This window comes from Gopherus flavomarginatus, chromosome 6, assembly GCF_025201925.1.
Source record: "Gopherus flavomarginatus isolate rGopFla2 chromosome 6, rGopFla2.mat.asm, whole genome shotgun sequence".
NCBI lineage: Eukaryota > Metazoa > Chordata > Testudines > Testudinidae > Gopherus > Gopherus flavomarginatus.
Genome location: NC_066622.1, coordinates 116,857,915 through 116,873,318, shown reverse-complemented (window position 1 = coordinate 116,873,318; position 15,404 = coordinate 116,857,915). Strand labels below are relative to the sequence as shown.

Sequence of the window (15,404 nt, the reverse complement as noted above, 5' to 3'; positions counted from 1 at the left end):
ATATGAGAGTTCTGTGAGTGTTCAGGTGATAAGGGGCTGGGCGCTTCAGAGGGATGCTTGGGGTCAAGCCTTCCTCCACTAAGGGAAGGTGGTTGTGATTCTGGATAACCCTGGGGAAGCATCACAATGAGTAAGCACAACTGTAACCTGGTTATAAATACTAAATTTTGTTTTACATGTATTTGGTACAATTACAGATAAGTTCATTTTCTATAACTTTTAAGTGGCTGTAAGATGTTCAGCATAAATGGTTTAACTCTTATTTTTTGTTGAAACTTGTTTTTCACAAAGCAAATGAAACCTTTCTTTATGCTACAAATGGAATACAAAGGCAGGTGTTTTAATTCTGCACTGTCACTCAAAAAAAGAGGCTGCATACTGAGCTAAATTAGATTAAGAAATTTTGAACATAGTACGAAAGAAAATAGGAAGCCAAAATTAACTGTGTAGTATATTGTTTTAGTCTCTCTCATAATTATGATGGTCTTTACCATGATTTTGACATCAAAATAATGTCTCATATACTGTATATGAGTACTGTAAATAGCATTTTGAAATGTTATATTCTGGAGCAGAGGTAGAAATCTTCCTGCGGCCATGTGAAATCTTGGCCTGCCATCTTCAGTGTTTGAAAGATTAGTGCAGTAATAGCAAAAAATATCTTGACAGCACTCTCTTTGTATCTTCAATCTGTTCTTTGAAACCGTATTTTAAATGGGAAATATGTGAGTGTGCATTAGAGGCAAGTATCTTTGAGACCAAAGTTTTTTTAATGAGAAAAAGTGAAGATTAGCAGTACTTTCAATATTGAGCAAAAGAACTTAGATTCCTGTGGCCCAATCCTCAGCTGGTGTAAATCAGCCCAGCTTCATGGAAGTCAATGGAGGTTATGCCAATTTATGTCAGCTGGGGATCTATCCCTATGAATTTTACAATGTGTTCTGAATCAAAATGGGCAACATTTTTTGACCAAAACTTTTTTGGGCAAAAAATGCAGCTGTGTAATGAATTTGTGTTGATTTGATTTTGCTTAATTCTTTCAATTGGGAGGAAAAAAACTAAAAGAAGAAAACAAAAAAAATCATTTTTAAAATTAAATATTTTGATTTTTGACTTGAAAAAACTTTTGTTTGAAATTTCCTTTTTTTTATTTTGAAAACATTTTATTCGACCTGATGCTATTTTTTTTTAAACTTCCTGATTCACAAAAAAAAAAATTAGAATAAATTTTTGGTTTCACCTGACTTATCAGAATTTCCAGCAAACCATAAATCCTTTATTTTCCCAGCTCTAGTTCTGAAGCTCTGTTTGTTTTTAACCATTTGTTCATTTAAATTGAGGTTTGTGTTTCTTGTCTGGCTATACCGAAAGAAGGCAGAGACATTTGACATGGGTTTAATCAAGCTGCAACTTTGTTGTTAGATGTCTAGGACAACCCGCAGATAAAAGTGTACAGTGCAGGTAACCCCATGTTTATTTTGTAATTCCCTGGAGAGCTTTTACCAGTGCGCCCTCTTTTTCATCCTATTTCATACTGCTCTGTGTAAAAGGGAGTCTTCAGGCCCAGGGCTGCCCCTTTTAAGCCCTGCATTCCTAGGGATTGAGTCAGCAACCACACTGACCCCTTTTGCAACAGTTTTCATCTTTGCCCCTCCATAAAGCACTGTTCCCTTCAATCAGCCAGCCAGCCAAATATGCCCCCAACACCTGCTTAAAGGTGCAGAGTGGTCATTGGGTGGGAACTAATCTAATTCTGTGCAGGACTTATTTTTCATAAGTTAATATTCATAATGAGCTTCTAACATATCTGTAGCCAAAATAAATGAATGTCTACGAAGAATGAGTTAAACATATAAAACATGACCAGCTGTATTAATTTTCAGTTGCATTGCAGTGAAAGAGGAACTTTTGATCAGTATTTTGATTCAATTCAATTTCAATAATCAGTTTTTATATTTATCTCTGATATTATTGCAGTAATAAGTAACGTACAGTGTAGTGTAACGTTGTGTGTAACTTTGCCATAATAAAAAGTAACTAAATAAAAACGTGAAGTGCTCAGTGAGATACCACTTACACATTCTCATGTCAGATGCTTACTTTTGTTACTTGTTGTTTCTTTATTTGTGTAACTATATGGATCATGAACTATATAAAGATGGCATTATAGTTTAATTTATGGCCCTATATTTCTTTGCATAGAATAGACTAGTGATTTTAATAGATGAACAACTTAAATATTTAATGTAAACTTTCTTCCCTTTTTGAGAGAAATATACCTTATGCTTAAACCACAGATGTTTTGGATTTTAGATAGAAATATTCTATATATTTATATCCTTGTGTCACAACAGCTTGCTTCATTATGAATACAATATTATCATAACATACAGAGAAGCACTAAACCCCTTGTATAGTACATTTGGAATGCGTATTTATATCTAACAGAAAATTTGTCCATCCATAGTTTCACATTTAAGTGCTAGAGTGCTAGGTAGTATACTTTGCAAGGCACATCACTGTGTTCACATCTCTGTACTGGTGTTAAGCTCCAGCATTTAAGCAAGACCTTAGACTATATTTGGCACAGAATGTGACATACTCACTGATTAAACAGTGTGGCTATGAGTTTTAAAATACCCCTGTCTAACTTCAACTTTCAGTACATGTATGCCACCTTATACCTCATCAAAAAGATTCTTTCATGTTCAACATCCAACTCAGTGGGTTAGTCCTCTAATTAGATTGCACCCCAAAGAGGCTGAAAGGCAATTGCATATGGCCAGTAGAGAATTCCCTCGAGGTAGAGGAAGTTCTCACTGGTACAGCTACACAGCAGCCAGCCCCTTTGCCTCTTTTCTCCTCCACCAAGCTGCCTGGGTGTTGCAGAGCCCTGCACTGCCTTGGCACTATTCCACTAGCGCAGAGTGCATTCAGGGCCTTAAGCCAGTGTTGGGGCTGACTCTGGTCTGGAGAAGAAGGCAGCCAGCTCCAGCTCCCTGATGCTTTCTTAAGCTGAGCAGACCGAGGTTTTCCTGTCTTGTTATGCAGACTATTGCTGGTTTGCTGTTTACTGTTTATGGTGAGTGGCCTTCTTTCAATAACAAAAACAGATTTATGCATTGTGAGAAAGGTAGTCATACTTTTTCAAGAAATATTACCAGTACCTAGGTAGGCTTTGTGTGTGCACGCGCTGCATTATATTATGTACATGCAACTGCCAGTTATTCTGCTTTGCTTGCAAAGAGAACTTAGAATTGAATGGTTGGCTGCTGTTTAACTAATCTGCCAGAAATCCAATTATCTAACCTTATTAGTCACATCAGCAAGGGTTTAAATTGGCTCCACTTCCCCAGCAAATGTGTAAATCTATAATGTGTGGGAAGAATATAGATTTTTCACAGAATTGTAATACTAGAACATGTGGCCTATATTATTAACAGGCAACTCTCACCAAATCTACTTTTATTTCAGTATTTTATCTTTTGTTCTTATCTGGTGAAAACAGTCTTAGACAGCATGACTGTATTTACTCTTACTGTACTTGCAGCCTTGAGAAAGAACAGAAGATCAGTAAAATTGTGCTCTGTCTTTAATTAACTAAGTTGTAAGTTCCCAAATCGTGGTATGTGGAGATCTGGGCATACATATAATGCTGCCCACTTCCCCTCTCTCATCTTTTGTGTGCAGCTCCAGCTAGGACACACCACAAAACAAGGAACATGGAATTGCCACTAAGGTCCACTAAGGCTTCCCCATAGAAGAAGCTGTCTCCTTTGCTCTTCTGCTTCCTTCCCTGCCTCCCTTGCATCAGTGCACTCCACACTTCAAAGACCAGAGGGAATGTCAGAGCCAGAGAAAGATAGTGAGGAGAATCACTTTGACTATCAGAGTCCCAATCCCAGTCAGGTAGTGGTGATAAGTCATGTGTAGCTGCGGAAGGGAAGGTAGTCCATGAGATGACCATATTACTAAAGGTGGCCCATACCATGAAAAGTTTAGGCTCCACTGGTCTACAACCTTCACTGCACCACCTGATTCGTTTTGGTCTCACCTTTCTTGGACCCTTCCCATTAATTTTCTTGCCCCTCTTTGCACACACAAAGCTTTAGCTCTCATTCCCTGGACCCATCCCATTGCTTTCCCCTCTCACCTCACTTCTGCTTGTCTCCTTGATCTACCTTCTCTAACTCCAGCCTTATCTCTCCAAAGTTGAGAATGAGAGTCACATTGGGAATGAGGAATGCGAGTTGGGAGAAGGAACACTGGAGAATACATTCTGAAGATCAGTGAGGGTTTCCATCAGCAGAGGGGTGAGATAGGCTGGCACAATGTGCAAGACAGGACTCACATCTAGACCTGCTGCCAAAAATCCTCTCTGAAATTGCATGTAAACACCCCCAATGTGACCTGCAAACACTTGAGAAAAGAGACAATTAGAATTGTTTCAGTGGGGAGCCAGCTAATTCCTAAGGGTTAAAATCGTGCAATTAATGTTGGATGAACCAGTCTGGATTAAAATAAAAACAGACTTGTAGCTTCATTCAAAACATGAACCAAACAAAAGAGAGAACTTTTTTGAGGCTCTAGTTTTTTGTTTTTTGGTTTTTTTTATATGTCTTTGCACCTTTCTGTGCTTCCTGGTGTGGGTCAGAACAGAAGCAAACATAATATATTGATGTATGTGGACTTTCCATCTAGGTTTACACCGAGGAGAATTCTGTAGGAAAAGCTTAATCATGTGAGATTTCAAAACCAGACCTCAGCAAGTAGAATCCTTGGGTACTTAGTTGAACCAGTACTCTGAACCTTTGGTGGTTCACCCATTGCTAATGATGATTAATTTTCCAATTCCTGTGCTCACGTTAAAAGTTTGACATTAAAATAATAGTGTTATAGTAAAGCTATATCGTCTTATCATCTTTCCATTTTAAGATTATATAAATTATCCAATGTCTGGTGTACAAAATAAATATACACACAAAGAACCCACAGTTGCCAGCTTTCACATGATAAATCAGCACCACAACTTTCACAATAAATCAAAAATCAAGCTAATCCCATTTCAAAACAAGGCCAAAACAAGCCAATCGCTAAGAACCCCAACGCTCTATGTGACTAGGTCCCCCCGGCTTGCAGTCTGGGACTGTGGTGGGCCCATTGTGCACCTCTGACTCTCCTCCCGACTCCTTGCACCTGCTTGCCAGGAGCTGATCAAAAAAAAGAAGCTACAAGCCAAACAAGCTACAAGCAAAAAACTATCCAACAAGCAACTCACAAGCCAATTAAGCCAAAACCAAGCCCAATTTCTGCTTTTTTTTTCATGGGTTTGGCATGTCTGAAGGAGACTTGCTAAGTCAATAGGAATAAAATCAAATTTTACATTTATTAGTAAGCTATCTGAATTTCAGTTTAACAGTCTGATCTTCCTAGCTAAGGAAACAAATTTGTATAAATGCAGCAGTAAGTTTGTAGAGCACCTTTCATGAAGCCACATCTCAAGGTATTTTACAAAGTCATGAGCAAAATGTTAAACTTAGATTCACCGCTGAGCTCCACATCAATAAATCACAGGTGCATATAAGGAGCACCATTTCATTTAATTCACTTGGACAGTTTGATAATATTAAGAGGTTAAAGAGTGATTTGATAATCAATATAAGCTTCAGCAAGAAATTAGTGTAAAGTTTTCAAAATAAATTTTGGAACAAGACTCTATGGTACAGGTTGGAACTTGGTAGCAGAATTTTATTCCATTCTGAGCACCTAAATAACTTTAGTCAGATCCAGAAATACCAGAGTGTTATAGTGATATCCCTGAGCATACCACAAATGATTCAGTTTGGGTACAAGTGAGAATAGAATATCACACAAAATGTAAATGTTTATCTAAAGTACAGGGCAAACCCTTTAGCCTCGAGTCATGTGAATAAAGGCAATAGGAATGGAACCTGCAAAAAATCCACAAAAATGACCTGGAAACTGAGTCAAACAGGCTTTTTAATTCCCACGCTGGCCCAAAATACCACAAAATAGCCTTTCTTAGTAATATTTGGACACTGCTTCCTCTCTTCACTCGAGCCAGGAAGAATAGAGTCAAATCCAAATATTACCACCACCTCTTTGTTTAAAAAATCATTAACAGAACTTTTTGCAGCTACTGTGTTGTTTTGGATGAAGGCCCAAATGAGGTTTTCATTTTATCACAACTACAAATGGGCACTAGCTGCATAGTTTGGGTCAGGATCTCAGCATTCCCCAGATTTAATGGGTGTTTGGATAAGACTCATCTTTAATCCATACTGGTTCAAATTACCCTTATTAAAATCCAAATTTGGAATTATAATAGTATAAAAGATCATTTTAACCTTGCACAGTAATAGGTAGAATTAGCATATTCACCAAGAGAGAAAAGAACCATTAACAAAAAATATAATTAGCCAAAAATAACTATTGCCTATTTTTTTTCAAAATAGTTGCCATACTTCTTATGAAATAATATGGAAAGAAAATTCCTTATCTGTAAAATAATATGCCACAGAATGTCTTCACTTTCCCTACAAAAATACCCCAAAGCACTGAGCATAAAGAAATTAAACGTCCATTTATGCACTTCAAGGCTGAACAACAGAAATAAGATGGACCAGCATAGTATCCAGTAGCTGAGTGTCATTGGTGTACGCATGAAAGTTCCAAAAAGTTTGTTATGATATTAAAGCTAAAAGGTGCATATAAATACTGAAAAGTAATGGTCTAAGAAAAGAGCCCCATGGGACACCACAGCACATCTGTCCCATATCCGCAGAAATTGGAATATACATTAATATAATGTAGCTATAATCCAATGGCTAGGCAGACATCACATAAGAATGGCCATACTGGGCCAGACCAGTGGTTTATCTAGCCCAGTATCCTGTCTTCTGATGGTGGCCAATGCCAGATGCTTTAAAGGCAATTTCAATTGACGTCACATCCATTTATATGCAATTTTTAATATACCCATCTTATAAATGAGCAAACAGAGGCACAACAAGTTTGTGACTTGTCCAGGATCTTCCAATGCTGCGGTGACATGGGCGAGTACACTCCTCACAAACTCAACCCTCTTTCCAAAAGGCTCTTGGACTTTGTTTGGTAGCTTATCACAAGGGGTTTTCTAGGATTGAAGTATCAGTGGCAGTTAACGTTCTCTTGACTTTTGATTTCTTTGAAAGACAGCTGATTGGCCCACACAGCGACATCAAGAAAAGGGGTAAGGTAGTAAAGGTCACTGAACACTAGAATCACCTTGTGATAAGTGATTGGTCCTAGGTCCATCTATGGAGATGGATGTTGTAGGGGTATAACAAAAGAAGGAGCTGAAGCCACTTGAAGTTTTCATTAAGGTTCATGCTAACCTTAGTACAAACTTAATGTGAAATCTTGTTTGTTTCTTTATTTGAACTTATTTCCTAGTTGCAGGTATCTGAGATTCTCATTTGGCAAATGTGAGTTCACAAAGTTAATGATATTTAAGGCAGCTTGATTGTACTAAAAAATACTAGTATCTGATCTTCATCCTTTGGCAGAAGGAAGCCGTAAACCAGTGCTACCTGAGTAGTCTCTCCATACTGTTCTGAGGCCAAAAAACAAATTGATTCAGGGTGTTAAAAAAGACCTGATGATGCCACATATTGTGGGCATATCCTCCCTTCAGATGTCATGGTAGTCTTTCTCAAAAATGGCAGACTAAGCAGGGAAATAATTGGGTAGATAGTCTACATCAAGGGATGATTTCTTGACTACCTCCAAGGAAGAGTTAACAGTAATCTCCAGTAGTGGTTCCAACACCACCCTACTGGCTTTCACAAACCAGAGGAAGGATATGGCTCTAACTCATAGGTCCTAACAAATACATTCCCTAAACTTCCAGGTTCAACCTCCATGAGTATCACCAACTGGAACTTAAACACCACGGACTCAGCACTTGTTCCCTTAAGAATCAGTTCCATCAATCTAGAGGCAGACTGCACAGTCTGAATCTGAGCAATTTTAATGCAGAATAATGTGAAAAATCTTCATTGCAAGGAACACTTGACTAACATCAGATGCAGTCTCCCTGAATAGTTAGTATAGGCAATGCCAGGGCATCATCCTTAATCAACAAATTTATGGCAACATAAAGGTTTTATAAGCCTTGAATTTATCAACATGAACCCAGGGCTGCTATTGACACCATGATCTTCTGTGAAAAGACCTTGGAAGTAATAGCTTCTTGGCTCTCTGAGCTAAGAGGTGAAAACATTATCTTAAATAATGTACTCTCAACCTGTGCCTGGTATTTGATCTAAACCAGTCAGTTTCCTTCCAAATACCACAGCAACGATCCAGGAAACAAGCCCTTCCACAATCATTCCCTTCCGCCACTTCCCACAGCGATTGCCATAATCCTAGTATACACCAGCATTGTTCAGCCCACTCAAACAACCTAAAGTGAGCATCAGAGGGATGTGCCACCATATCTGGGTATCCAGACTGTAGTGTTACGGTCTACAGAAGGAGCTAGAACTTATAGGAATTTACATTTAGCTGAAATGTGATTTGAATAATCTTGATGTCAACAAAATGTCAGAAATCCTGTATGTCAAGTGTAATCCTCCTCTTCTTATGAGTGATTTCAAACAAATAGGTAAAGCACCCAGAGAGCTGATGCTGGCAAGTGTCATTCCTTCAGATAGATGGGGAAAGACCATTCGTTTTTGTGCCTTATTAGAGAACATGACATTTGTGACTTTTGTTTTACATAGTGGTTTAAATATTATTGGACTTGTCTTTGTACTACAGGGTTGGGCTTTATAGTTTGTTTTTGCTTTTTCGAAGTGGTGGATTCCTTTTCTCATTTTATTTCCGAAATAATACTTGCAATGTATTAAGAGTCACTTTGTTTCAGCTAGGGCACAGAAGGGGACATTTGAAATTCTCTACAACTTGTGTTTTAATTGGTTTTTATGAGCTTTTCATTTTTTTAAAAACTGGCCAAACAAAGCATTTTAAATCATTGTTGTATGCACTATATCTTGGATACTCAGATGATTTTTAATGCTGTATATACTGTATATTTATAGGTGGCGCTAGTTAAGGTTGCCTGAGACATCTAATTATAAACCCCTGTTTTCACTTGCTTATAACTTTACCAAACTTTAAACATTTGGGCTGAAGTTTTCCAGATCCGCCTGTCTACCTCAGGCTGTGTGTGTGTGTGTGTGTTCGTTTGTTAAAGTTTCAGCAAAAATGATTCATCCAATTTCAGAGAATGATACTAGGGAAAAGTCCATTACTTTGCCCATGTTTTTCTAAATAAATCCTATAATCATTTTATTGAGAAGCACTAGAGTGTCTGTGCTTTGAAACATGGGCTTGATGTTTGGTCGAGGAGTTTCCCTGGAGTCAGGGATGTGCCTTTTGCTGTTCTCTAAAAAGTTGCCTAAATTTGTCCAAGTTATAAGCTTTTGGAAAATCTCACTTCACACATGCTCTGTGGAGACCAGTTGGGAGTTTGGCGGCTAAATGATCACCAAGATTCAGTCTGCACTGAACATGTTTCATTCTAGGGGTTCAGGGGCCGAGCAGGATTTCCCTGCAGTTGCTGTTTCTAGCTGTTGCTGCTCGCCACATTGCAGTACCAGCCGCTAAACTCAGAGCAGGGAGGTCAGCTCTCATCTTCTCTCAGTGCTCCCCCTGCTTGTTCCGGCAGTATGGAGGAGAAAGCCACCTCACTTGAAAGCAGTGGGGACAGGACCCAGACTGAGGAAGCAAAATTGGGTCAAGGAACCTGGGAGAGCGAGCCTGGGACTAGGAATTGAAGGGGGACTAGGCCTCAGATGGGGAGACACAAACAATGCTAAGGATCTTTTGGAAGAGTTACTGCAAGGACATCAAGATGTTAAGAGATTGAATCAAATAATTTGACCCTAAAGAGTGGATGTTTAGATCTCCTTTGTTGTTACTAAGCTGTTCACAGATACAGATTCCTGCCATCTGTAGAACTGCTAGGAGCAGGACAGATTCTCCCACACATTCTATTCAGCCAAATGGACAGGATTTGTATGTAAATTCTGCTGTCCTGAGACTGGTGTGTTTCTTGACAAACTTGATTATGGTTGCTTCAGGTGTGTGAGGGGCCATGAAAGGCCGCTAATGGAAGGCAGCCACACATATCCACTTCCTTGCCCATTGCAGGATGTTTCTTCTCACCATCTCTTCCCATAGCTTTTCCTCGGTAAGCACTGACATCATTTGGCCCTCCTATATTGGTCTCTGACAGATCATGTGCATGTTGCAGTTATTTAACTACTGAATGATTACTGTTGATGTGAGTTGATCTTTGTCCTTATGCAAATAGTTATCCTGATTGCTATATGTGGGAGAAGGAAGGATTTTTTCTTCGTGGCAGATTCACTTTGTTTTGGGTGTAGGACATTTGATGAGAAAATTTGGCCAGAGCTTAGTTTTCCTCTAAATCTTTTGCAAGTGAGCTCTATTTCACACTTGTTTAAAGTCATATTTGTTTTTGTCTCATTTTTATTGTCTCTTTTGGTAAAGGCATCTGTGTTTGCTTAGTTATTTGTAATATACATGTCACTGCAATAGTAGCATTTGCTACAAGAGTGACATAAATGAAACATGGTTTAACTGAGAGTTAAGTTATTGGTGAATGGATAGTTTAAGTTAGACTAAGAATCTCACTCTTTTTCATCGAAATATATTATTGTCTACTCTATTGTTAAAGAGATGCAAAGTGTGGGGGGAAAATACATCTCTTTATATTTAAAAAAAATTGAGTACATTTTAGTTCTTGTGAAAGATATTGGATAGAGAGTCTTGGAGACTGAAGTCTTTCATTTAGCCACAGAATAGGTACAGCATGAACAAGTGAGAGTGAATTTCAAGACACTGCTCTACCAATGTGCTCCCACTCTGACCTAATGGGACTAACTCCAGCTGTGATAGGGTAGTTCAACGTCATGGGCCCATTCAATTCTGGCTCCTCCGCCGACTGATACTAAATAGAATATATATTTGTGATGTGAATACCTGTACCCTTGGTAGTATAAGACAACATCACTCATTCCGTGTATGATAGGCTGCCAGTCACCAATCCTGTGTAACAACTTTAGTTTACTACCGACCTGGACCAGATTCAAAATGACATGGAAACTGGAGACAGAAGGCTTTGTACTATGTTAAAAATCCATGGAACTATCCAATCCAATATTAAAATAGTTAATATCCCTTTGAGTGTATACTCTTATTACTTCTTAAATACAAATACTGATCTTAACCCATTCAAAAGAACTCTCTTCCCTTCAGGAATGACATTGAAACGGTCTATTAGGTGTGTTAGTGTGAGCCAAAAACAGATGTTGGGATGTTCATCCAATTGAGTTGTATTTGTGGCTGTTGTAATCACTGCAGGTGACCATTGTGTATCCCGCTCTGTTTGCTTTTTCCTCCCCCCACTCCTTCCTGTCATCTGCCACCTTTTTTAGATTTCCCTATTGCATATATTTAAGCTTCATTTAACAACATGACCAATGGTTTCCTCAAATGAAAATCCTTGTCGGGCAACAGATCATAATGGATATCTGAGACTGCAGACTTTTAAAGTCAGTCAGGCTTAAAAACAATGGTTAAACATATCACAGAGATATGCAACCAATCTATGAACCATTAATGCTACAGTAATAAAATGAAGTATTTGCCATACTGATTATTGATGCTTGCTCTGTTTATTATAGTTTGAAAATGAGATCATCACAAAACTGGATCATGAAGTGGAAGGAGGCAGAGGCGATGAACAGTACAAAGTGTTATTTGACAAAATGTAAGTGTTGATTAGCAGTGGGATTTATGTCAGACTATTTTTGGACTACAATGAACTTTGTAGCCCAGAAATAATTAAAATCTGTTAATGGTGCAAAATATTTAAAATTGCACCTTAGTCTAGTATCTCTTCTTGAGTGTGATTAACAAGGAGTGTGTAATTATTTTTCAGACTCTTGGAGCACTGCAGAAAACACAAATATCTTGCTAAAAATGGAGAAACTTTTGTCAAACTTGTTGTCCGTCTGATGGAAAGACTGCTAGATTACAGAACTATAATGCACGATGAAAACAAAGAAAATCGCATGAGCTGCACTGTCAATGTACTGGTGAGTGAGAAGAAATGAGTTGGCTAAATTTAGAATGGGTACTGAATTTTTAATTTTAATAGCTAGCTTCTGTTTGTTCTAAATGAAAGATCTTATGATTTTCACCCAGCTGTTAGAAATAAGGCTGATGAATCTGATTTAAAGAGGGGAGTTCTTGAAAAATATTGTTCGGCACATTTACTTTTTCATTTTATTTTTTTTAAGGGAGAATTTAGAAAGGGAGTAATGTAGTCATCCTCAGCTCCTGTCAGTATAACCCATATACCACATCATCATCTACACAGTCAGATACCAGGATTGTCACCTGTGTGTTACTTTGAAGCCTAAAATATCTGTTGAGTCAGTGTGAAGTGATGGAAGCAGCTACAAGAATGGTTGAGAGCTCTTTTGGTTCAGAATATCACCGGGTTCTGCTTCGGATGCTTGCTCATGTCGATTCCAGTGTAGGTGTTGTGACAAAGTTCCTCCTCTACCTTGGTGGGTCCTGCGCTTATTGGCAGATTTGCTCACCTCAGTGATCTTCCCCACAGTCTGGATCAGCTCCTCCTGTGTCTGATCAGGAGTTGGGAGGTTTGGGGGGAACTCAGGCCCGCACTCTACTCCCGGTTCCAGCCCAGGGCCCTGTGGATTGCAGTTGTCTATAGTGCCTCTTGTAACAGCTGCATGACAGTTACAACTCCCTGGGCTACTTCCCTATGGCTTCCTCCAAACATCTTCTTTATCCTCACCACAGGACCTTCCTCCTGGTGTCTGATAACGCTTGTACTCCTTAGTCTTCCAGCAGCACAGCCTCTCACTCTCAGCTCCTTGTGCCTCTTGCTTCCAGCTCCTCACATACACTTCCTCTCCTCTGGCTCCTCCCTACCTGACTGGAGTGAGCTCCTTTTTAAACCCAGGTGCCCTGATTAGCCTGCCTTGATTGGCTGCAGGTGATCTAATCAGCCTGTCTGCCTTAATTGGTTCTAGCAGGTTCCTGATTATTCTAGTGCAGCCCCTGCTCTGGTCACTCAGGGAACAGAAAACTACTCATCCAGTGACCAGTATATTTGCCCTCTACGACTCCTGTACCCCACTGGTCTGGGTCTGTCACAGTGTGCACATGCCTACGTGCTTGGCTGTTGTAGATTTTTGCCTTAGCAGTATTCGTAGGGCCAGCTGTGACGCCTTCTGGAGTGCTGTGCTCCTGCCACGGTATATCAGGCACCGTCAGCCCTGTGCCCTCTCAGTTCCTTCTTACCACCCATGGTGGTCAGTCGGAGTGCCTCTGTCCCTTGCTTTGCAAGTGACCAATGGTTTCTTTTCATGACATCAGAGGTAACTCAACCAATTACCAGCTTTACTCTGAAGCTAATTTGCATGAAACAATTTTATTGGTTGTGTGAGGGAGACTGCACAGATGGTGGATTACTTGGCCCAGTTGCCACACCCATGTGACAGAATGGCACAGCATACCAGTCTGTCGATTTAGAAACGAGGATTTGCATTAAGGTTTGCTTTTCTTGTATCTGTACAGCAGAGACTGAGCACTTTATAATCTGAGGAGGAGAGAACTCTTGAAGTTGCCACTGATCAGTGATCCAAGGAATGACTCTTAGATTGCTTGTGGAAGAGGCAGCATGCCATTCTGCGTAGAATTAGAGTGACAAGAGACTGACTATTGGTAACTGACAAATTACAAAAATAAAGAGGCATTTGCAGTGGCTTTTAAGAAGATATAAAACAAGACTGGAAAAGTCTAGTAGGAAAGAGGTTTATTTTTCCTTCCCTTCTTCATATCCTATGCTTGTTGTTTTTTCTTTAATGTCAACTCTAAGAATTCTTCATAGTAAAACTTGTCATATCAGCTATGTCGGAATCTAAATGTGCACTTGCATGTCTCTCTAACCACATCTTGCCTTTCTATTAACATACTCCACTTTATTCATCTATACAGAAACACATTTTTATAATAGTGTCTTCTGATGCTGAATTTTTATTATACTGGATGTGATCTCAATATTTCAAATATTTGCATATGGTAAATTTTGTGGGGGATTTATTGTCATTGAGCCAAATTGCCATCAGATTCTCCCACACAACACTCCCATTGAAGTCATTTGGAGATGGATGCAAACATCTCAGGGCAGTACTTGCCTCATAGATTTTAAATCATATTTGATGACATGGTCTCATTTTAAAGATGTATTCAGCCTTTAGGTTTAACATAATCCTTTCATCCTTAGTGCGCCTAGGGCAAAGTTCATCCTTGTACAGAGGGCCAGCCTAACGTCAATTCACCATTTAATTCCTTCTTAAAATCTCAAAGTAGGGCTTAAATAGGACATAGGCCTTGCACTTACTAGAGCAGGAGTGGGCAAACTGTGGGCCGGATCCGGCCCGTGAGCTGTTTTAAGTTGGCCTGCTAGATCCCGCAGGGGAGCGGGGTTGGGGGCTACACCATGCTGCTCAGCCCCATTCCGGTGCTCCAGCAAGGGCACTGGGTCAGGGGTCGCACCATGCGGCTTCCTGTGGCATGGCCATGCTCCAGTGACCCCCTTCAGTGCTCCAACGGGAGCTGCAGGGGCGGTGCCTGTGGATGGGGCAGCATGCAGAGCCTCCTGGCCACGCCTCCACGTAGGACCCAGAGAAGGGACACATGAATGCTCACAAAATTGGGGTTGGGGTGCGAGAGGGGGTAAGGGCTCTGGTTGGGGGTGTGGGCTCTGGGGTGGGGCTCGTGATGAGGAGTTTGAGGTGTAGGAGGGTGCTCTGGGCTGAGACCAAGGGATTTGGAGGGTGAGAGGGGAATCACGGCTGGGGCAGGGGGTTAGGTCATGAGGAGAGGCTCAGGGGTGCACGGTCCGAGCGGCGCTTACCTCGAGCAGCTCCTGGAAGCAGCGGCATGTTCCTTCTCCAGCTCCTATGCAGAGGCATGGCCAGGCATCTCTGCACATTGCCCCAACCGCAGGTACCGCCCCTGAAGCTCTCATTGGAGCGCCGGAGGGGGCCATTGGAGCACGTAGGAGCCAGAAGGGGGCCATGTCATGGCTTCTGGGAGCTGCGTGGTGTGGTCCCCGACCCAGTACCCTGGCCGGAGCACCTGAGCGGGACCAAGCCACATGGTGTGGCCCCCAATTCTGCTCCCTGGCTGGAGCTAGCAGGCCGGCGTAAAACAGCTCGTGGGCCCGATCCGGCCTGCAAGCCATAGTTTGCCCACCCCTGTTCTACAGTCTC

General features: G+C 40.5%; 1 protein-coding gene across 3 annotated transcripts in view; it reads left to right on the top strand.

The window, feature by feature from the left end:
* DOCK1 (dedicator of cytokinesis 1) overlaps positions 1–15,404 on the top strand; it is a 620,463-nt gene that overhangs the window by 494,416 nt on the left and 110,643 nt on the right. For all 3 annotated transcript variants that reach the window (XM_050959274.1, XM_050959273.1, XM_050959275.1), the window contains 2 exons: positions 11,778–11,863; positions 12,035–12,191. In XM_050959274.1, coding sequence (XP_050815231.1) covers positions 11,778–11,863; positions 12,035–12,191 — 243 coding nt within the window. The remainder of the gene's footprint in view (positions 1–11,777; positions 11,864–12,034; positions 12,192–15,404) is intronic.